Below are 23159 nucleotides of genomic sequence, written 5' to 3' on the forward strand. Positions count from 1 at the left end.
GAGAATTGGTTGGGTTGTGAAGGTATTAACTTGCTTGGTTGACGGCATAAGATAAGTCAGGACGGGTTATTGTGAGATATTGGAGAGCGCCGACTAATGAGCGATATAGAGTGGGATCATGAAATGGAGTGCCCGTAGACACAAATGTATCAGTTGTGGTGAGCGAGGTAGCAACTGGTTTGGAGTCAAGAAGTCCCGCTCGAGCTAGAATGTCATATGCATACCGAGCTTGGCTGAGAAAAAGACCCGAAGAAGTGTGAGAAACTTCAAGTTCTAAGAAATAATTTAAGACGCCTAGGTCTTTCAGTTTGAATTCTTTGTGCAACCTCTTTGCGAACTCCTTGACAATGTTCATGTCATTTCCTGTGAGAATGACATCATCCACATACACGAGTAAATAAATTAGAACTGTGTCTTTTTTGTAAATAAAAAGTGATGGATTAGCTCTACTGCAGTTAAAACCAAGTTGTACAAGAGAGGCACTTAGTCGTTGGAACCAAGCACGCGGTGCTTGTTTGAGACCGTATATGGCCCGATTAAGCTTGCACACATGATTTGGAAACTTTGGGTTTACAAATCCCGGCGGTTGTTCCATGTATACTGTTTCGGTAAGATGGCCATTTAGAAAGGCGTTATTTACTTCTAGTTGGCGAAGTTCCCAATTGTGAATTGTGGCAAGACTTAAGACAACACGGATGGTGGACGCCTTCACAACTGGACTAAAGGTGTATAAATAATCTTGACCGGGAACTTGGGTGAAACCTTGCGCTACTAACCGTGCTTTGTAACGATCAAGGGATCCATCCGCCTTATATTTAAATCGATAGATCCATTTTGAACCTACGACATTTGAGTGAGGCGGGCGTTGAACAAGTTTCCATGTGTTGTTGTTGTGAAGTGCACGAAGTTCATCATTCATAGCGTCCACCCATTTCGGATTTTTCAAGGCGGTTTTGAAACCTTTTGGAACATGGGTCACGAATAAAGCATGATGTAATTGATTGGAGTGGAACTCGGTTAGATTTGCAAAATATTTCGGTTTAAAAATACCCGACTTAGACCGGGTGGTCATAGGATGAGAGGAGGCGGAAGTTTGAGCAGTAGATGAAGGATGATTTGTGTTCATAGTGAATGAAGTGGGATTTTCGGATGAGAAATTGGGTCATGGGCTAGGCGTTGTAACCGTTGGATTTGAAGTAGACAGGTCATTGTAAGATGGGTTAAATGGGTGTGGGGTACAGGTTGTAGGGCTGGGAGGAGTTGGGCCGAGAGATGTAGGGCTAGGAGGTATTGGGCCAGGTGAGATTGGGTTGGGTTGGGTTGGGTTGGGTTGTGAGGAGTTGGATTGAGGGGGTGGGTTATGGCTTGGGCTGGGATATGGTGTTGTGGACTATTAATGTTTATTGGATAAATAGAACAGTGACTTTGGTGGTTGTTTGTTGTGGGTCCAGAAAGTGAAGTTGTTTGTTTGGGTGGGGTATTATGATGTTTTGAGTGGTCGATAGTGGGTGTAGGAATATTGTCATCAAAATTTGAAAGGAGAAGAGAAGCTTCATCAGTTTTGGTGACAATACCTGAGAATGGAAAATTCTCTTCATCAAATTTTGCATGGCGAGTGATGTAGATGCGAGAAGTAGTTGGTTCAAGATACCCTTTATGTTTAGGACTATAGCCAATGAATATGCAAGGGGCGCTTCTTAGGAGTAGCTTGTGTTTGGTATAGTCCCGAAGATACGGAAAAACACGACACCCATATATTCGAAAATGTGCATAAGAGGGAGGTTGAGTGAAGAGAACCTCAAACGGAGATTTGTTCTCAAGTATGGGTGTCGGTAAGCGATTTATAATATATGTGGCGGAAGTGAAGGCATCAACCCACAAGTTTGCGGGAGCATGAGAGTTGAACATCATGGCTAGACCCGTTTCGGTGATGTGACGGTGTTTTCGTTCCGCTCGTCCATTTTGTTGTGGGGTATGTGGACATGATAAACGATGTTGTATACCGTGTTGATGAAAAATTTGTTGAACACGGTTGTTAGTAAATTCCGTTCCGCCGTCACTTTGGAAAACTTTAACACTACAAGAGAATTGATTTTGAACGAGGTTTAAAAAATTTGTGAGTACATTATGAAAGTCGGACTTAGCTTTTAATGGATAAAACCAAGTAAATTGTGAGAAGTCATCGACAAAAATCACATAGTATGCATAACCGTCTTTAGATAGTATAGGTGCCGGACCCCAAAGATCGCAATGGATTAAGTCTAACACGGTTAGTGATCGTTTAGGGTTATCAATAAACGGTAAGCGTTGTGCTTTAGAGAGTTGACATGATGAGCATAGGTTCGGTTTGGGCAATAAAGATGTAACAAAAACAAGGCCACGTTTATTTAAAGCAGAAACAATATTAAAAGAGACATGTCCTAGGCGACTATGCCATTTATCAAACGATGCATGAAGATATGATGCCAATAAAGCGGCGACGAGTGACTTGTGGCCTTACGAAAGAACATAGAAGCCATTTTCACAAGTGCCTCTGGCAATGACTTCCTTTGTCTTTCAATCCTGTATGTGAAAAAAATGATTAGAGAACAAGACATCAACAGGAGAATCAATAGTTAAACGACTAATGGAAAAGAGATTTTTGGAACAACAAGGACATTTCGCAAGGGTAAAGTATTGTTGATAGTCGTATTTCCGATTTGTTTTACCGGTAAGGATTCACCATTACCAAAGGTGACAAAAGATTTACCCGAGTCGGCATAGAGATTTTCTAAGCCATCTGAGGAAGGTAGCATGTGGGTGGTCGCACTTGTGTCGGCGGTCCAATCTGATGTGTTTTGAGCAATGTTGCATTGAGCTTGAAAGGCTTGAGCAAGGTTTGCGTCTAACGGTGGTGCCCTTTGAGCATAACTAGAAAGATTAGGACATGAACTAGCATAATGTCCTTCTTTTCGACACAATTGACAATGTGGCGGGCGTCTAGCATGAGTGGAGCGACCGCGTCCGATGGACGAGCCACGGAAACGTCCTCTCTGCGAGAAATCAACGGCTGGATTTGGAAGTTAAACTGGACCGTTGTGAGTGGGCAGAAAAGGCCGCTTGGGGAGTTTGATGAGCATTGAGATTCTGGAGAAAATCTCATGATTTTCTGCATACGCCAAGAGATCACAGAAAGGAGGAGATGGTTGAATGGTACGTTGGGCAGTTGAGAAAGTTTCAAACGAGGAGTCGAGGCCACAAAGGAACCAATGGCGTTTGTCTTCGTCGGTGATCGGGTGACCGATGGCTGCAAGTTGGTCACATAAGGATTTGAATTTCTTCCGAATTCAGAAACCGTATTGGCGCCTTTGGTAAGCTGCCTAAGTGAGTCTCGAAGAGTATGCATTCGTTCGAGAGTGGTGACTATATGCGGTTTGTAGAGCTTTCCAAACTTGACGAGCGGTGGTATGGCCGATTGTTTCGGCCATCGATTCTTCGGTGAGAGTGGACTATAAAAGTAGAAGGAGTTTGTGATCAGCTTCTTTCCATGAGAGGAATTCGGGATTTGGCGTTGTTTTGTTATCAGAAGTTACGGTTTCCGTTGGAGGATTCGCTGAACCGTCAACATGTTTGAGAAGGTCAAGATACAAGAGGACGGATTCAACCTGGGTTTTCCATACGAGATAATTGTTGGAGGCAAGTTTTATGGTGATAAGGTGAAGATATGTGTGAAGGGGAAGAGATGATGAATCAGAGGTGGTGAGGTTTTGAGTATCGGCCATTGATTTCAGTGGGGAAGAAGACAGAAAACGAAAAAAGGAGGGATCGAGATTAGGCCTGTGATACCATATTAGAATGGTCAAAATTGATTGCTATTGACATTAGAATCAGTGTCAATATATACAAGAATACAGTAGCTAATTACAAGGAGAGATATTCTGTTTACATAAATAAAAGATTTGACTAAATATTATTTTGAATTTTGAATTATTGTGTGTATTGCATCAGAGAGGCTGCCAAGAATGGCATTGATGATGAGTTGATCTTGCTGGAACCATGGAAGGTATTCCGGGTTCGGTTTTTCCATGTTTCTGTCAAGAAACTCGGGTGGCGGAGAATCAGTGATGAAGCTGTCAAGCTCTAGCCCAATCAATGTAGATTGAACTTGTTTGCGCCAGGTTGGGAAATTGGAGGCTGTGAGGCGAATTGGAAAGTGAGTTCCGACTGTGATTTGAATGATTTTGTTTAGGTTACTAGATGAAGCCATGGTGTTATTGATTGGGGATCGAGGCTCGGTGGAGCTAATTTGAAGCTCTGATACCATAAAGAGGCACAGAACAATTGCTATGGATAGATAATATTATTGAATCTTGAATTTACATTGATTACAATCTGCCATTATATAAGCTATGGATATGCATGGAAGTACATAAATCTAGAAGAACTATTAGGAGGTTTAACAAATAATTCTACAACTTTGACCGTAAATAATGCGCACGTGATTTGAATTCAAATTTAATATTATTGGCGGGCTCCCTTGATAATGAAGGGCTTATGTGAGGACGTCTTTCACTAATTCATTTGGGGGCTAGACCCCACGAACCTCCACATAGGTGTTTTGCCTTTTCAGCTGAAACCAAAGACCTCCACCTACCTATGCAGTTTCTCTTTGCTCCCCTTTCATATAAGTCATCTTCTCATACGGATACAGATGGGTCATGTCCACGAGCCATCACCTTCTATTTTCCACTTCCACCTTCCATGTTGATGTTCGTAGATCTACAAACCAATTGTCGATGCTTTTAATAAGAACTATAGCACGTTGAAGGACTTACTAGAAAATGGGTTACAAGATGGAGCACACACAAAGTATGAAAATGCATATCGAAATTTAACACGGAGACGAACAAAAGAAATTGAAATTGTATACGTCAATTAAAAGAAAACCTCTTTCTCGATATTTGTAATAGGAGTCAATATTATATTTCCATAATTATGTCAATTGTAATATTGACTCCTATTATTAGTTGCCCATACAATCAAATATATATAGACATGTACAAAACCCTAGAATTAATTACAATTGACATAATTATGGAAATATAATATTGACTCCTATTACACCCCCGTAGTCGAAGCGGGAGGTTGCCGAATGTTGAGACTGGAACGAAAATCATCAAAAAATATCCGGGGCAGCCCCTTGGTGAATATGTCAGCAATTTGGTGACGAGAAGGCACATGAAGGATTCGCACTTGACCTCGTTGAACTTGTTCCCGCACAAAGTGAATATCGAGCTCAATGTGTTTCGTACGTTGATGTTGTACCGGATTACCTGACAAGTAAATAGTGCTCACATTGTCACAGTATACTAATGTGGCACGAGTGAGAGGATGTCGAAGCTCAAGAAGCAAGTTGCGTAACCAGCAAATTTCAGCTACTACGTTAGCTACCCCACGGTATTCGGCTTCGGCACTGGAGCGAGATATGGTAGGTTGGCGTTTAGAGGACCATGAGATTAAGTTATCACCGTAATAGACATAATAACCACTCGTGGACCGTCGAGTGTCGGGGCAACCGGCCCAATCCGCATCAGTGTATGCCACGAGAGAAGGAGTCGCGGATGAGCATAGGGTAAGACCGTAGGAAGTGGTGCCCTTGATGTACCGAATGATGCGCTTTAAGGCGTTCCAATGACCTGTTTTCGGGGCATGCATGTGCATGCAAACCTGTTGCACCGCGTAACTGATGTTGGCCCGTGTAAAGGTAAGATACTGTAGCGCTCCAGCGAGACTACGATACAAAGTAGGATCATGAAAGTCCTCGCCGGAGTGAGCACTCAACTTGGAGTGCGTGTCAACCGGGGTAGTGACAGGGTTGCAAGACTGCATCCCGGCCCGAGCGATTATATCCAAAGCGTATGACTGTTGGGAAAGAAACATAGTATTGTGTTGGCGAGTGACAGCGACCCCGAGAAAGAAACTGAGTGGCCCGAGATCTTTCATAGCGAATTCAGTGGCTAGGCGAGCCATCAACTGATGTCGAAGCTGGTCGGTTGATGTAACAAGAAGAATATCATCAACATAAAGAAGTAGGTAGGTGACGGTTGCATCCTCATGCAATGTGAACAACGAAGCATCACATTTACTTTGCCAAAACCCCAATGTTAAAAATGTAATCAGTGAACCTTTGGTACCATGCCCGCGGCGCCTGTTTCAACCCATATAATGACTTTTTCAACCGACAGACGTGATTGGGAAAACCCGTGTGGCGAAATCCCATAGGCTGATACATGTACACAACTTCATTTAATTTGCCATGCAAAAATGCATTTGAAACGTCTAACTGATGAACGGGCCATGACTTTGATAATGCAATCGACAATACCGTACGTATAGTAGATGGTTTAACAACTGGACTAAATGTTTCTCCGCAATCAATGCCCACCTGTTGTAACCGACCGTCACACACAAGACGTGCCTTGTATCGTTCTAACGTACCGTCCGACTTAAACTTGTGTTTAAATAGCCACATGCTTCGAATAATATTCATGTTTGGTGTACGTGGCACGAGATCCAAAGTATCATTTTTAATAAGAGCATCGAATTCGTTGGACATGGCCTGAAGCCATACCGGTGTGGACAAAGCTTCGGTTGGGTTTTTAGGGAGGGGGACGACGGGTGTGGTGGTGGTTGTATGGAGGTTGAGTTGCCGTTTAGGTTTGGTAATCCCGTCCATTGCGCGGGTTCGCATGGTACGAGTGGGTTGGGTGGCTGTGGGCTGGTTCGGGATAATGGTAGGTGTAGGTGTAGTAGTAGCGGCTGGGCTAGGTAATGGGGTATACTGAGCAGCGGGTGGAGTTGTTTGGGCCGAGGGAGGGGTGGGAGGAGGCTGGGCCAGGACGGGTGTAGGAGGGGTGTGGGCTGGGGAGGTTTGGGCCGATAGTGGGGTTTGGGCCGATGGTGGAGTGTAGGTATTGTGGACCGGTGCGGTATGGGGAGAGGGAAATTGCACAGCGGGCCAAATCAGTGGGGAGAGCCCAGTTTGGAGGAAGTCATAGGAGGGTTGAGGAGAAAGAGGGTTAGCAAACGGAAAGGTAGTTTCGTCAAAGACGACATGGCGTGATATAATAATTTGTTTGGTTTCGAGATTGAAGCATTTATAGCCTCAGTGAGTGAGCGGGTATCCAAGAAATGTCACACCCCCAAATTCCACCTGCGGAGTATCATCCGCTTGAGGGCGTGACTGACCATGATCCAGCCACCAATTATACTGAATAATTGAATTAATAACCAAAGTAATACCTACTAACCATACGATTAGCAAATATCATGTTCAGAGCTTAAAGTTTTAAGTTCAAATAGTAGCAAGTAGCGGAAGCATAAGTAAAACAGTTTTAAACAAGGTTCATAGTTCATGTTTATTTAATACCCACACAGGGGTAGACGAACACTACACATCCCCAAGCAGCAAGCTCCTCAGTCACTGGTTACCTGCAAAGCATGCAGTAAGGTGTCAACAATAATGTTGAGCGAGTTCACTAGTTGTCCAGTTTTAATTACCAAAAACTTGTTTCACCAGTTAATTTATCCGTTTATACATGCCATGGGGAGCTACCCCAAAAGTTAGCGACTAAACTGTTTTCCAATACCGAACACTAGGTAACCGTTGCGTTTCCGCAGGATGCCCCGATGTCAATGTTCTATCATCATTGACGGATGCCTGAGTACATTAGTTCACGACCGATCCCATACACGGGCACGGTGTGAGGCTGGTAAAACCTAAATAGCGCTATCAACTAATAACCCGTTCGCCTGGCCCCGGCGACTAATCGGTATTATGTAGTAGGGACTTGAGTGATAGAGTTTCGTTTAGTGCCGTTTGTTGCAATCCGTATAAACAGTAATTAACTAAAGGTTCCCAATAACAAGGGAAGAAAAGTAAGTTGTATCCCTCATAAGGGGATAGTGTTGTTTTTAGTTTCGTTTCCCAAACCACCGGGAACGCATGCTTTAAGTTGTGAACTCACCTTGGGTTGCTCGGTAGATTAATTACCCGGTCAATCACGTTGGTCACCACGTCCTAGCATGGTTACCAAATATAGGTCAAGTTGGGGTACAAGTAATCACGTATAGCAAACACGTATAGACACACTTAGTATGCATACATTCAAACAGTTGGGTTATTGGGCCTGCCCTAACATTTTCACAAACAAACAGTAACAGAAACACATGCAGCCCAGTCAACAGATAGCCCAACAAGTCGTGGCCCAATAACACGTAGGCAGCCCAGTCGAGACAAGGGTGGTCTCGACTCGAGAATACACGGTCTCGAGTCGCAACTGGGAGATCTCGAAGAATCACGTTTTGGTCTCGAGTGTGCTGCTTGCGAGTCGCAATCTCAGGAGTCTCGAGCCCAGTCTCGAGTCGAGATCATGTCGTCTCAAGTCGAGACTTAGTCGGTCTCGAGTCCCTGAAGCCCGTCTCGGTTCATCATGCTTTGGTCTCGAGTCGCAACCAAGGGTTCTGACTCGCAACCATGATTACGTGCACAGAAATCTTCTAGAACCTGGCGAATGTACTGACCAATAGCATTTTGATTTCATGATAATGTGTACTATCCAATGAGAGTGCACAAACATGTTTTCTTGTCTGGTTATTAACCAAAACGGATCAAATAACATGATTTTCAAATATTTTTGTGACATTCATATTGTTCTTCATTAGGGTTCTTCATTATGCATAGTCACATCCCTAACATACATTACTGTTTTATCTAAATCGGTTATGATCAAATATAGCAATTTAAGAAAATGTTCACCATACATTCATATCTTTTCATGTTGTTCATCTTTGCCTAACATCTTAACTTCAATAAAATAGTTCATATTAATAATCACCAAACATGATACTCAAACCATCTACCCTAGCACAACCAAATAATACAATGCTTGCATATCATCAATACTCAACCATTTACACATTCAAGACACTCAACCATTATGCTATTCATTCACTCTAGTGACATTATTAACCACTTAAACATCTAGTAAGGCACTTAAAACACTAACCGGTTGTTGCGTGACACAAAGGTGTTCAAGTAGGTGATAAAATGAAGCCTTCGAGTGATGATTCCGAGCCAATCCGAGGGTGTTCTTGTTGCCGGTTGAATCCGAGAAGGAGGGGAGGAGGTTGTGGTGATGTTGCTAGGGTTTTAGTGAGGGAGAGGTAGAGAGTGTGAGAGTGAAATGAGGGAGAGTGTAAAGGAGGGTGTGTTGGGTTTTTGGTCATTATAAGAGGGTGGTGCACCTTGAGTGGGTTGAGGGCTCCCGAAATGGGCTTCTCGGTTGCATGGCCCAACCGGCCTGCTTGTTAATGTTCACTCGAGACCGGGAGTGGTCTCGAGTCGGATCCTTGGGGTCTCGGCTCACTTGTAACACACACATATATATATATATAATATACATACATGCAACACATAATAACAGATAATCCATAGTTTTCATTTAATAATATACGTACACGCAACGATATTACAAGATAGTGCTCGGGGAAATCCCAGAGTGTCACATTATCCCCAAGTTTTAAGAACTTTCGTCCCGAAAGTTAAGGCAGTCACTGTCAAGCTAGTATGAGTGAGAACGTTTCAACGGGGTGTCACGTCATCCCCCCGTTAGTTTGGAATTTCGTCCCGAAATTCGGTTGTAGCTTCACTGCTGGGGGTTTCGTTTGGGAACAACTGGGGATACTTGTGCTTCATCTGGTCTTCCCGCTCCCAGGTAAACTCTGGGCCACGTCGCGAGTTCCAACGGACTCGTACAAGAGGTATCTGGGTACGTTTGAGGGTTTTGATCTCTCGATCCGTGATCTCAATCGGTTCCTCAGTAAAGTGTAGCTGTTCGTCGATAGAGAGTTCCTTGAAAGGAATTACGAGTGTTTCATCTGACAGACACTTCTTCAGATTAGACACGTGAAAGACGTTGTGTACCGCACTCAGTTCTTCAGGCAGGTTCAATCTATAAGCGACCTCACCGATTTTCTCGGTAATTTCGAATGGTCCAATATATCGCGGATTAAGCTTGCCCTGTTTACCAAAGCGTACCACACCCTTCCAGGGTGAGACTTTAAGTAGAACCCGGTCACCGACCTGGAATTCTAGTGGTTTCCTACGCTTATCAGCGTAGTCTTTCTGACGGTCACGAGCTGCCGCCATGCGTTGTCTGATCTGGGCAATCTTTTCCGTTGTATCTACCACCATCTCTGGGCCCGTGATTTGACTATCACCGACTTCCGCCCAACAAAGAGGTGATCGGCATTTACGACCGTACAATGCCTCAAAAGGTGCTGCCTGAATGCTAGTGTGGTAGCTGTTGTTGTAGGAGAATTCCACTAGCGGTAGATGCTTCTCCCAATTCTTGCCAAAATCGATCACACATGCTCTAAGCATGTCTTCTAGGGTTTGGATGGTGCGTTCGGACTGTCCATCCGTTTGCGGGTGATAAGCGGTGCTCATTTCCAAACGTGAGCCAAAGGATTTGTGCATAGCTTGCCACAATTCCGAAGTAAAACGAGCGTCTCGGTCGGAAATAATTGAGGTTGGCACCCCGTGCCTCGAAACTACTTCCTTTAAGTAAACTTCCGCCAAGGTAGAAAACTTGTCTGTCTCCTTAATAGCCAAAAAGTGTGCGAACTTGGTCAATCGATCTACTATCACCCAAATAGTGTCATTTCCGCGTTGAGACCTAGGTAGCCCTGTAACAAAATCCATGGAAATTTGCTCCCATTTCCATTTCGGGATTTCTGGTTGTTGGAGTAGACCTGCTGGTTTCTGGTACTCTGTCTTGACTCTTGCGCAAGTCAAACATTTGCTGACATATGTTGCTATGTGAGATTTCATACCAGGCCACCAATATGTAGTCCTTAAGTCATGGTACATCTTATCCGAGCCAGGATGTACTGAGTAACGGGACTTATGGGCTTCGTCCATCACGAGTTCACGTAAATCTCCATAGAGTGGGACCCAAATGCGCCCTGTTACATAGTAAGCGTCGTCTTCCTTCTGCTCTAGTCGCTGTCTCGATCCTCGCAGGGACTCAGCCCTGATGTTTTCCGGTTTCAATGCTTCAACCTGGGCATTCCGAATCTGAGTAGGGAGGCTAGACTGGATGGTAAGTTGCAATGCTCGCACGCGCTTTGGTGTAGTGTCCTTTCGGCTAAGGGCGTCTGCCACGACATTGGCCTTGCCCGGATGGTACTTGATGGCGCATTCGTAATCATTCAAGAGTTCGACCCATCGGCGCTGTCGCATATTCAATTCCTTTTGCCTAAAGATATGCTCGAGACTCCTGTGATCGGTGTAAATAGTGCACTTGGTACCGTACAGGTAGTGTCTCCATATCTTAAGAGCAAAAATCACTGCTCCCAGTTCCAAGTCATGCGTAGTGTAGTTTCTTTCATGCGTCTTAAGTTGTCGAGAAGCGTAGGCAATAACTTTCTCGCGTTGCATCAACACGCAACCGAGCCCATGGATAGACGCATCGCAGTAAACCACAAAGTCGTCGGTGCCTTCAGGCAACGAGAGAATAGGAGCACTACAGAGGTTATCCTTTAGCCTTCGAAAGGCCGACTCCTGAGCTTCATTCCACTGGTAAGCAATGCCTTTCTGAGTGAGAGTCGTGAGGGGTTGAGCAATCTTTGAGAATCCCTTGATGAATCTGCGGTAGTATCCTGCTAATCCCAAGAATTGGCGAACTTCGGTTGGTGTCTTGGGCGTAGGCCAATTCTTTATCGAGTCGATCTTAGCGGGGTCGACGTGAATCCCGTCCTTATTTATTTAACACCCACACAGGGGTAAACGAACACTACACATCCCCAAGCAGCAAGCTCCTCAGTCACTGGTTACCTGCAAAACATGCAGTAAGGTGTCAACAATAATGTTGAGCGAGTTCACTAGTTGTCCAGTTTTAATTACCAAAAACTTGTTTCACCAGTTAATTTATCCGTTTATACACGCCATGGGGAGCTACCCCAAAAGTTAGCGACTAAACTGTTTTCCAATACCGAACACTAGGTAACCGTTGCGTTTCCGCAGGATGCCCCGATGTCAATGTTCTATCATCATTGACGGATGCCTGAGTACATTAGTTCACGACCAATCCCATACACGGGCACGGTGTGAGGCTGGTAAAACCTAAATAGCGCTATCAACTAATAACCCGTTCGCCTGGCCCCGGCGACTAATCGGTATTATGTAGTAGGGACTTGAGTGATAGAGTTTCGTTTAGTGCCGTTTGTTGCAATCCGTATAAACAGTAATTAACTAAAGGTTCCCAATAACAAGGGAAGAAAAGTAAGTTGTATCCCTCATAAGGGGATAGTGTTGTTTTTAGTTTCGTTTCCCAAACCACCGGGAACGCATGCTTTAAGTTGTGAACTCACCTTGGGTTGCTCGGTAGATTAATTACCCGGTCAATCACGTTGGTCACCACGTCCTAGCATGGTTACCAAATATAGGTCAAGTTGGGGTACAAGTAATCACGTATAGCAAACACGTATAGACACACTTAGCATGCATACATTCAAACAGTTGGGTTATTGGGCCTGCCCTAACATTTTCACAAACAAACAGTAACAGAAACACATGCAGCCCAGTCAACAGATAGCCCAACAAGTCGTGGCCCAATAACACGTAGGCAGCCCAGTCGAGACAAGGGTGGTCTCGACTCGAGAATACACGGTCTCGAGTCGCAACTGGGAGATCTCGAAGAATCACGTTTTGGTCTCGAGTGTGCTGCTTGCGAGTCACAATCTCAGGAGTCTCGAGCCCAGTCTCGAGTCGAGATCATGTCGTCTCAAGTCGAGACTTAGTCGGTCTCGAGTCCCTGAAGCCCGTCTCGGTTCATCATGCTTTGGTCTCGAGTCGCAACCAAGGGTTCCGACTAGCAACCATGATTACGTGCACAGAAATCTTCTAGAACCTGGCGAATGTACTGACCAATAGCATTTTGATTTCATGATAATGTGTACTATCCAATGAGAGTGCACAAACATGTTTTCTTGTCTGGTTATTAACCAAAACGGATCAAATAACATGATTTTCAAATATTTTTGTGACATTCATATTGTTCTTCATTAGGGTTCTTCATTATGTATAGTCACATCCCTAACATACATTACTGTTTTATCTAAATCGGTTATGATCAAATATAGCAATTTAAGAAAATGTTCACCATACATTCATATCTTTTCATGTTGTTCATCTTTGCCTAACATCTTAACTTCAATAAAATAGTTCATATTAATAATCACCAAACATGATACTCAAACCATCTACCCTAGCACAACCAAATAATACAATGCTTGCATATCATCAATACTCAACCATTTACACATTCAAGACACTCAACCATTATGCTATTCATTCACTCTAGTGACATTATTAAACACTTAAACATCTAGTAAGGCGCTTAAAACACTAACCGGTTGTTGCGTGACACAAAGGTGTTCAAGTAGGTGATAAAATGAAGCCTTCGAGTGATGATTCCGAGCCAATCCGAGGGTGTTCTTGTTGCCGGTTGAATCCGAGAAGGAGGGGAGGAGGTTGTGGTGATGTTGCTAGGGTTTTAGTGAGGGAGAGGTAGAGAGTGTGAGAGTGAAATGAGGGAGAGTGTAAAGGAGGGTGTGTTGGGTTTTTGGTCATTATAAGAGGGTGGTGCACCTTGAGTGGGTTGAGGGCTCCCGAAATGGGCTTCTCGGTTGCATGGCCCAACCGGCCCGCTTGTTAATGTTCACTCGAGACCGGGAGTGGTCTCGAGTCGGATCCTTGGGGTCTCGGCTCACTTGTAACACACACATATATATATAATATACATACATGCAACACATAATAACAGATAATCCATAGTTTTCATTTAATAATATACGTACACGCAACGATATTACAAGATAGTGCTCGGGGAAATCCCAGAGTGTCACAAGAAAGACACATGAAAAAGAACGGTGTTCGAGTTTGTGGATAGTGGTAGAGGGAATAAGGGGATAGCAAAGGCAACCAAAGACACGGAGATGATCGTATGTTGGGATTCAGTGATATAGGTTTTCGGTGGGAGTGGTGTTATGTTTGTGTTTAATGGGAAGTATGTTAAGAAGATATGTAGCGGTGTCGAGGGCATGATCCCAAAAATAAGATGGTAGGGACGCATGGGCCATAAGGGTACGAAGCATATTGTTAATGGTGCGGATTTGACGTTCCACTTTACCATTTTGGGAGGACGTGTGAGGACACGAGAGGCGATATTGCATGCCATGGTCGTTAAAGAATTGTGAGAAAGATGAGTTGACGTATTCACGACCGTTATCGCATTGGAGAGTTTTTATTTTCTTTGCAAATTGGGTTTCAATATATTTGTAAAAGTTACAAAATACAGTATAAACTTGGGATTTCTTGGATATGGAGTAAGTCCATAAAAAGTTCGTGTGATCATCAAGAAACAGAATGTAGTATCGATGACCACCCGAGCTTAGAATGGGCGATGTCCAAAGGTCGCTATGTATAATGTCAAACGGTTGAAATATATGTGTTTGGGAAGTAACAAATGGTAAACGAACACTTTTTCCAAAAACACAAGATTGACAAATGTTATTATGCAAAGTACTGAAATCAATAGAACATGAACGTTTTAAAGTTTGCATAGTAGGTTGTCCCGGATGACCGAGACGATGATGCCATAATTGAGAGGAAATAGCCGCGAATGTGGAGGGGTTGGTTGTGCTTCCCGGACCAAGCAATAACGGGTATAGATCACCGCTGCTGTTGCATCGTAGGATAGGGATCCGGATCTTGTAGTCCTTCACAAGAAAACCAAACGCGTCAAACTCAACTGAAACAGAATTATCAGTAGTAAATCGTCGAACAGAAATAAGGTTTTTAAGTAGTTTTGGTGCATATAGGACGTTCTTTAGGACAAAGGGTGGAAAGGGCGGTGGGAGGATTTTAGTGCCATGTCCAACAACCGGAATGGTCGAGCCATTACCAACGATAATATCTTGTGGGATGCTGTTATTAAAAAAGGATTGAAAATTACCTTGGGTGTTAGTCATGTTGGTCGTGGCGCCAGTGTCCATTACGGGGACCGGATCATGTTGATTCAAGGACATGGAGTACATCGCTTGCTCGATGTCCGTGGGTGTGTACGCGGCATGGTTAGCTTGATTGGGCCACGGACCGAGGATGCCAGGAGCAGAACCCGAGTTGCCGGCAGTGGGGTTCATGGTCGGGTATGGGCAGGGGGCACTGCTGTTGTTGGTTAGCGGCCCATGATGGCTGAGTTGGGGCAGCCCATTGTTGCGAGGCCCAAGGAAAGGGAGGAGCCCACTGTTGTGCGGCCCAAGGGGGAGTCACCGCCCACTGTTGCTGCCAATGAGTGGAAGAATGGTTGCTCCAACCACGACCCCAAGAGTTCCGGCCACGGCCTCTGCCACGAGACCCACGGCCACGCCCGCGTCCGCCGTATTGACCGTCTGACCGGTAGTCAGCCGGTGCGGTGTTATTGCCAGTCGACCGAGATGCGTGCGTGTTGAGAGCGGTGCCGGCAGTCTGAGAAGCCTGAAGTGCTTGTTCGGCTTTGCGGGTTTCAACCATAATGAGCTTGGAACGTGCATCATAGAAACTGGGGAGGCGATCCTGATTTTGAAGAATAGTGGCGATCCCCTCATATTGCTCATTCAATCCGCTGATTAGTTGTAACACGAGGCTCTGGTTATCGACTGGTGAACCAACACTGGCAAGTTGATCGGAGAGAACCTTCAGTTGCTGACAGTAAGCCGAGACGTTTGGAAAACCGCTAAGACGCGTGTTAGAGAACTTGTGAAGAAGATGAATAGCTCGTGAACTTTTATTATCCTGAAAGATATTTTCGAGCGCCACCCATGCTTCATGAGCCGTAGCATTGGGTTTCAGAATGGTGTGTAAGAGATCGCTAGATATGGTTGCATAAATCCATTGCAAAACGATAGCATCCAGTCGATCCCACGAGTCATCGACAGGTTTAGCGGACTTGTCTTTGTCTTTTTCGGTTTCTTTGGACGAATAGGATTCAGCAACGGGCTTGGGTGAAAGGTGTTGTATAACCTGGAACACACGACAGTGGAGGCGAAAAAGTTCGCTCCATGAGGCGTACAAACCGCTGTCCATCTCTAGGGTTACAGAAATGAGGCTTTTGATGTTTGTAACGGTAGAAGCAGGATGAAGTTTAACATCCATGGTGAAAGAAAGAGAGGAGACGAAGGGAAGAAGGGCAGAAGCGAGAAGAAGGGATTGGAGGAGGGTGGGGGCGGCGGTAATTAGAGATCCCGGTCTCTTGATACCATGCTAGGGTTTAATGTTAATGGCTTTGTTGCCTCCTCTATTCTCATTCCTCAAATATATATAGACATGTACAAAACCCTAAAATTAATTACAATTGACATAATTATGGAAATATAATATTGACTCCTATTAATTTGGCTTTATAATAGTAAAATTAGCAACCATCTAACATTACGTAGCCAAAGTATCTAGAATCATATGAGATTTTATACAAAACTTGACAAAATCCAGTAGAACATGTATAGAATTGATGAAACAAATAGTGATCAGAGAGGGTGATCATGAGTGAGATATAGGAACATAGGCATTTGTATTAAAATTGTTTTTATTAAATAGTTCCTCGCAACGCGGCAACAGTGATAAACCTTGTTAAATTAGAATTGAAATTTTTGCAAAAATTGAAATTTGATCTGAAAGTTAAGTGTGTCATAAAATTAAATCCGAATGAAACTAGAATGCAAATTCTCTTTCTTATGTTGTTTAATTCCAACTCAGCTTTTTTTTTTATAGGTTTATTATATGCATAACTCATTCGACTTCATTTGTTAGCTATTTGGTCCAAATATGCATAACTCATTCGATTTCATCTGTTAGCTATTTGGTCCAAAATCAGTAAAAAAACTGGTCTGAGATTCTAGAAGTATCAGATGCCAAAAATCAGTAAAACTGGTGTGAGATTCTAGAAGTGTTAACTAAGGGTGTAAGGAGTGGTTAAACACTTTGGAGTGACAAACTAAAAAATCAACCAATGAGAGTGTGCCACGTCAATCAGTGAAAAGTGTTTAAACTTTGGTGAAAAGTGTTGTCAATGGTTTAAACACTGGGTGAAGTGGTAAACTTAAAAAAAAATGTGTGATTGGTTGAGAGATAGCATGGACCCCACCCCACCCCACCCTCTCTCTCATACACTCCCTCTCTCTCTCCTTCTCCCTCACTCTCTCTCTTCTTCCCCGCGTCGGCAAGCAGTTACCGATCCATTTACCACATCGACCGGTAAAGGGGTTGGTGGCGGTGTTGCAGCTTGGCAAACCGACTTTGCCGCGCCCCTTTACCGACCACTCCGAACACCCTAATATGTTAAAAAAAGCATAGGCTTGTAAAACAGGTACTTTAGTTTTTATTTTATTCTCGATTTGAGAAGAAATAAAATTTTAAGTAAATTACTTTTTTAAGTCCTTGTATTTTAGTAGATATAACAATTTTAGCATCTGAATTCTTATTTTATAACCCTTTGAATCAAAAATATTAACTTAGTTAGAATATTCTGTTAGTTTTTCATGAAAAAAATAAATTATCTCTGCGTTTATAACAAAAACACTCTCTAAGTTTCTATGCTTGTTTTACGTAAAAAATTATATATAGATATTACAAGTAGGGGTGTAAACGAGCCGAGCCGAGCCTGAGCTCGGCTAGGCTCGAGCTCGATTAACTTATGAGAGCTCGGACTCGAGCTCGGCTCGTTTATTATCTATTAATTAGTATATTAAATAAAAAATAATATAAATAATAGACTTTTAGGCTTGCAAGCTCGATAAGTAAAGCTCAGGCTCGGGTTCGTTTACTAAATAAGCTTATTTTTAGGTTCGAGGTCGGCTTGTAAACAAGTTTAAATAAGCTCGACTCGACTCGGCTCGTTTACACTAAGGCTCGATAAGGCTCGACGAGCCTAACGAGCTTCACATGTGAGGCTCGAGCTCGGGCTCGATAAACAAACGAGCTTGGTTTTGAGGCTCAAGCTCGGCTCGAGCTTGATAAGGCTCGGCTCGTTTCGAGTTTTTTTTCGAGCCGATCTTGAGTAGCTCGCGAGCCGTTCGACTCGTTTGCACCCCTAATTACAAGTCTCCTGATTGTAACAATCTCACAATTTTAAGGGTGAGATCACTTCTAAGTCTTTCTTTGCGCCAAAGATTTTGTATTGTCTCCAACTCCCCACTTGCTCTTATTAGAAAGAGTGATTCACCCAAATCATATTTTTTTTAAAGGAAAAATGTATAATTGATTAAAAGAGACAATGCGTCTATCAGAATTCACTTACCCTGTTCGAGCTCGAAAAATGTGCCCATATGCTTTAACGATAAACAATATAATTACAAAAATGACAAAAATTATAGTATTTCATAAACAATGCAATTATGATAATGATAATGACAAATCATGGTATGATGAGTCCAGTTGACTATTCCTTATTCAACTCTGATGAGTCCAGTTGATGTTCAACTGTTCCTTATTCGCGTCTTGTCCTTCCAACCACGCGGTGACTTGATTGATGTCAGTGATGTTCCGACAAGGCAAACTACTTTGCCGCTTCATTTTGAGCACCCACCACTTTCACCATAATGTATTTCAATATTACTTTACTTGGTTGTCCATAAATTCGTAACCATGTAATTATATTTACTATATGTTAGTTTTTAATCATGTATTGTCCTTTACTTTCATTAAAGGGTAAATTACACTTTTCGTCCTTTATGTTTGTAATGGGTTGCAATGGATAGCCTTTAACTTTAATAATTACAGTTACAGTCCTTTATTTGGAAAACGCATTACACCTTTCATCCTTTAGCACTAACCAAGTTAAAATTTTCAGTTATTTCTATGCACTTAAGGGTATTCTTGTCATTTCATGTTTTTATTTTACATGTTTATTCATCTTCCCCAATTCCCACCCTAGCCCTAGAATCTCTCTAGAATCTCTCATCTTCATATTTCTCAAACCTGATGGTGTCATCTTCTTCACAACATATCTACATCTAATCCCTAGCTTAATCATTTCCAAATTACTCAATCATGTGTTTATAGAAATTATATTAGGGGTTTTGATCTACGTTCAAACCCGCTTCAAACAATACAAGACTCGCTTACCAAAACTGTGCTGTGCGTTTTTTCCGGCAAGAGAGAAAGTTTCCGCTGAAACTCCGGTGACGGTGCAGGTTGGAATAAAATCTATATACCATATAATAAAAGAAATCAACTTTGGGACACATGTCATTCATTTTCATTGGAGCCATCTATTTTTTAGTTTTCTCATCTCTATCTCCCACTTAATTATAGATAATTAATATTAGTTAAAATATAATTATAAAATTAAATTTATACAATTCGTATAGGAGATAGTATAATCTTTTGAAATATTTATTAGATTTCAAAATTATTTATCTTGACATTAACAAAAGATGTAAACTAAATATAAATTAATATAATGTAAAGAGATAAATGTCATTTTAGTCCCTATAGTTTGAGCCATTTTGTCTATCTAGTCCAAAGGTTTTATAATACATAAGGTTTATAAAGATATAATAAGATATAACTTTTTATTGATTGGTGTATAAAATTACATGTGTTCAACCCATATGAGGTTCTTAAATGTAACTTTTTTCATTATTTAATATATAAAATTAAATTTACTCAACCCGTAAGGTTCTTAAAGATATAACTTTTTATTATTTAATATATAAAATTACATTTACTCAATTCATGTAATAAATGAGATTTTTAAAGATATATTTTTTTATTTGATATATATATAATTACATTTATTTCACCTCGTGTAATAAACGAGGTTTTAAAAAAATATTTTTTATTATTTGATATATAAAATTACATTTATTCAACCCGTGTATTACACGGGGTTGTAACCTAGTATTAAATATATTTGGGAGTGAAGGCAAAAGTATTTATTGGAAAAAACTTTTGGCTAATCGAATTCCAATTAAAGTCCAGGTTGGGTATTCAAAGGGTGCCGCCGGCAACAGACAACTTCTCCCGGTAATTTTGAACCTCTTTTTCTCTCTGATCCGTCAAGCTGTCCAGATCTACAATAAAAAACTCGAATAACTCCTTATCGTGCGTCGTTTCCATCATTGATTCTGATGACCAGTCACTGACTACCTATCGATCTTAAACCTCCTCTATCTGATCGTCCTGATCCTTCACGGTGTCCATATCTACCATCAAAAACTCGAACAATTCCTTTTCGTGTGCCGTTTTCATCACCGAATCTGATAAAGTGTTATAGCCAAGGTATTTTGGCAGTGGTGGTGGATTTGATAAAGTGGTTATAGCTAGGGTATTTTGGCAGTGGTGGTGGTGCGGTGGCTAAAGATGGTTGCAGAAATTTAACACTCATATTCAGTCCATCAAACTAATGGGTTTATAATATTAGATTCAGGTCCATTAGTCCATTAATATGCTGGTTGGTCTATTTAAATTACACATTTGTATTTTGTATTTAAAGTTATAATGGCAAGGGTAGTTTAGTCATTTCATGAGAAATAATACAATTTAACTGAAAATTTTTAACAAGGTCAATGCTAAAGAACCTATGGTAAGGGTGTTTTCAAATAAAGGATTGTGACTGTAATTAGTAAAGTTAAAGGCTATCCATTGCAACCCACTAGAAACATAAAGGACGAAAAATGTAATTTATCCTTCATTAAATTAATAAATTCCAACACCGTTTTTCGTTACAACCGACTCAAGAAAATCGATTGAAATAACCTAAAAAATAAAATTAAACAGCAAAACAGAAAATTTTGAAAAATTATTAGACTATGCGGGGCACCCTCGGTGACTACCTTTGGGGACCAAAGTTGCCGAGCGGTGATGGTGCTGCCAACCAAGAGGGGAGGGAAATCGGGGAGCGGGTTGGGGGAGAAGTCACCAAAGAAGAAGGAGAAAGAAGGTGGGCCCATAGCTTGTAACAACCAATGAAAACTTTTTTTTTAATAAAAAAACAATTCCCCTAAGAAGGGTGCACCCCATACGTTTTTGGACAAGAGGGAAGTTATAGAGAGGAAATGACATGGCAACGTATAATTGGGTTACAAAAAGTTTTCCCTCACCTCATTAGAGGGTGCCCCTTCACCCTTAGACCACCCGTAGTGGGGCATTATGTGGGCATTATGCTAAAAAAACGCCCCCCACTCCCATTACGTAGAGCATTATGGGGCATTATGCTCAAAAAAAAATTGCTTTGGCGTGATATATAAAACGCCTAAAGGGGATTGTGGGAGAGTGACTGACCAATGAGATTTTTTAGGAGTTTTTTCTTTATTTTATTTAATACCCCAATAAATAATGCCCCATCCATATTACACCTCATTTTAGAAAACGCCCAATAATGCCTATTTGCTAACTGGACCGCCACACGGCATAAAATGCCCTAGGATGGGAGCATTATATTCCTCTTCCACTACAGATGTTCTTAGAATACAAAAGGGCTCAGAAAACAATATGGGTAAGAGAAAGTTTATCGATCACAATGTATATCAGAGTGGTGCATGACTTTCCTATTTTATCATCACTGCCCTTCAAAATTCATTCATTTATTTATTTATTATTATTATTATTATTATTATTATTATTATTATTATTATTTGCTAACTGGACCGCCACACGGCATAAAATGCCCTAGGATGGGAGCATTATATTCCTCTTCCACTACAGATGTTCTTAGAATACAAAAGGGCTCAGAAAACAATATGGGTAAGAGAAAGTTTATCGATCACAATGTATATCAGAGTGGTGCATGACTTTCCTATTTTATCATCACTGCCCTTCAAAATTCATTCATTTATTTATTTATTATTATTATTATTATTATTATTATTATTATTATTATTATTATTATTATTATTATTATTATTATTATTATTATTTGCTAACTGGACCGCCACACGGCATAAAATGCCCTAGGATGGGAGCATTATATTCCTCTTCCACTACAGATGTTCTTAGAATACAAAAGGGCTCAGAAAACAATATGGGTAAGAGAAAGTTTATCGATCACAATGTATATCAGAGTGGTGCATGACTTTCCTATTTTATCATCACTGCCCTTCAAAATTCCTTTAATTTTTATTTACATCAATTGTGAACAGAAATAAATAACAGTTAGCTTTTAAAACTAACAGCAAACTGTGTCGCAAAACTGTTTTCATCTCTATTTGCCCGTAAAACGAGATGCCTAAAACATTAATTAGGTTAAGGCATCAGATACCATAGGCATTAACATTTATAAAAAAACTAAAAAATATATATATTTTTTAAATAAAAAAGTGCAATCTCAGTCGAAAGATGGTGATAAATTTATGTTAATCACAGTAAAACATCAGTGTAAATAATTTCATTGCATCATCGATTGCAATAACTGTATTTTTATTTTTAAATAATAAAATAAAAACCAATTTATTTAAAAAATTTGGGATATAAGAAAAATAAAATGGAAATGATTTATTGCAATTGAAAGATCAGATGGTAGTGCATGTATTATAGATCATCATTCAAACAGTGCAGAAAAAATTGGGTAAATACATCATCACACCAATCAAATGCAATATAAATCAACTCCAAATTTAATAAATTTAATAAAATAAATATAAAAAAATAAGAATAAATGAAAGTGAATCAGATTATTAAATATGTCTATCACCATAGAGCTATGCAAAGTTACAAAGCTCATAAGACTGGGGCGACAATAATTCTCATCATATTCAATTAATTAAAAAATAGTCAATTTCGAAAGAAAAATTGATGCGTAAACGAATACCAAAAAAAAAAAGAACTCACAGATATGTAAACATGATAGAAAGAACTGCTGCACAAACGATGGTGTGGATGAAGATGAATGTGATGGCTTTATATAGCGACTTGATTAGGGTTTAGGGTTTTGAAAGATGTAAGTTTTGCTTTGGGCCTTACTTGGGCTAGAGCTATACATGAAGCCCACTAATAATAAGAGATATTGGGTCCAAGAATTATATTAAATAAATAATATTCAAAAAAACGAGAGTAAGGAATTTGTGAAGAAGAATTCACT

At 41.2% G+C, this 23159-nt stretch overlaps 1 protein-coding gene and 6 non-coding genes across 7 annotated transcripts; all 7 read right to left on the minus strand.

Moving 5' to 3' along the window:
* Nucleotides 1-15178: 15178 nt before the first annotated feature.
* On the minus strand, nt 15179-16237 carry LOC110888135. The gene has a single exon (XM_022135674.1). It carries the CDS (start codon nt 16235-16237, stop codon nt 15179-15181), a length of 1059 nt encoding a protein of 352 aa, XP_021991366.1.
* A 5321-nt stretch (nt 16238-21558) lies between these two features.
* LOC118484609 lies at nt 21559-21650 on the minus strand. Its single transcript, XR_004873716.1, has one exon. It is a non-coding gene; the product is annotated as a small nucleolar RNA Z221/R21b (small nucleolar RNA).
* A 156-nt stretch (nt 21651-21806) lies between these two features.
* Nucleotides 21807-21898, minus strand: LOC118484610. The gene has a single exon (XR_004873717.1). It is a non-coding gene; the product is annotated as a small nucleolar RNA Z221/R21b (small nucleolar RNA).
* A 189-nt stretch (nt 21899-22087) lies between these two features.
* Nucleotides 22088-22179, minus strand: LOC118484612. Its single transcript, XR_004873719.1, has one exon. It is a non-coding gene; the product is annotated as a small nucleolar RNA Z221/R21b (small nucleolar RNA).
* A 220-nt stretch (nt 22180-22399) lies between these two features.
* LOC118484595 lies at nt 22400-22486 on the minus strand. Its single transcript, XR_004873702.1, has one exon. It is a non-coding gene; the product is annotated as a small nucleolar RNA Z196/R39/R59 family (small nucleolar RNA).
* A 98-nt stretch (nt 22487-22584) lies between these two features.
* LOC118484594 lies at nt 22585-22669 on the minus strand. The gene has a single exon (XR_004873701.1). It is a non-coding gene; the product is annotated as a small nucleolar RNA Z195/SNORD33/SNORD32 family (small nucleolar RNA).
* Nucleotides 22670-22744: 75 nt separating this feature from the next.
* On the minus strand, nt 22745-22835 carry LOC118484621. The gene has a single exon (XR_004873727.1). It is a non-coding gene; the product is annotated as a small nucleolar RNA U31b (small nucleolar RNA).
* Nucleotides 22836-23159: the final 324 nt, after the last annotated feature.

Source organism: Helianthus annuus, chromosome 11 (assembly GCF_002127325.2).
Source record: "Helianthus annuus cultivar XRQ/B chromosome 11, HanXRQr2.0-SUNRISE, whole genome shotgun sequence".
In the NCBI taxonomy this organism is placed as follows: domain Eukaryota; kingdom Viridiplantae; phylum Streptophyta; class Magnoliopsida; order Asterales; family Asteraceae; genus Helianthus; species Helianthus annuus.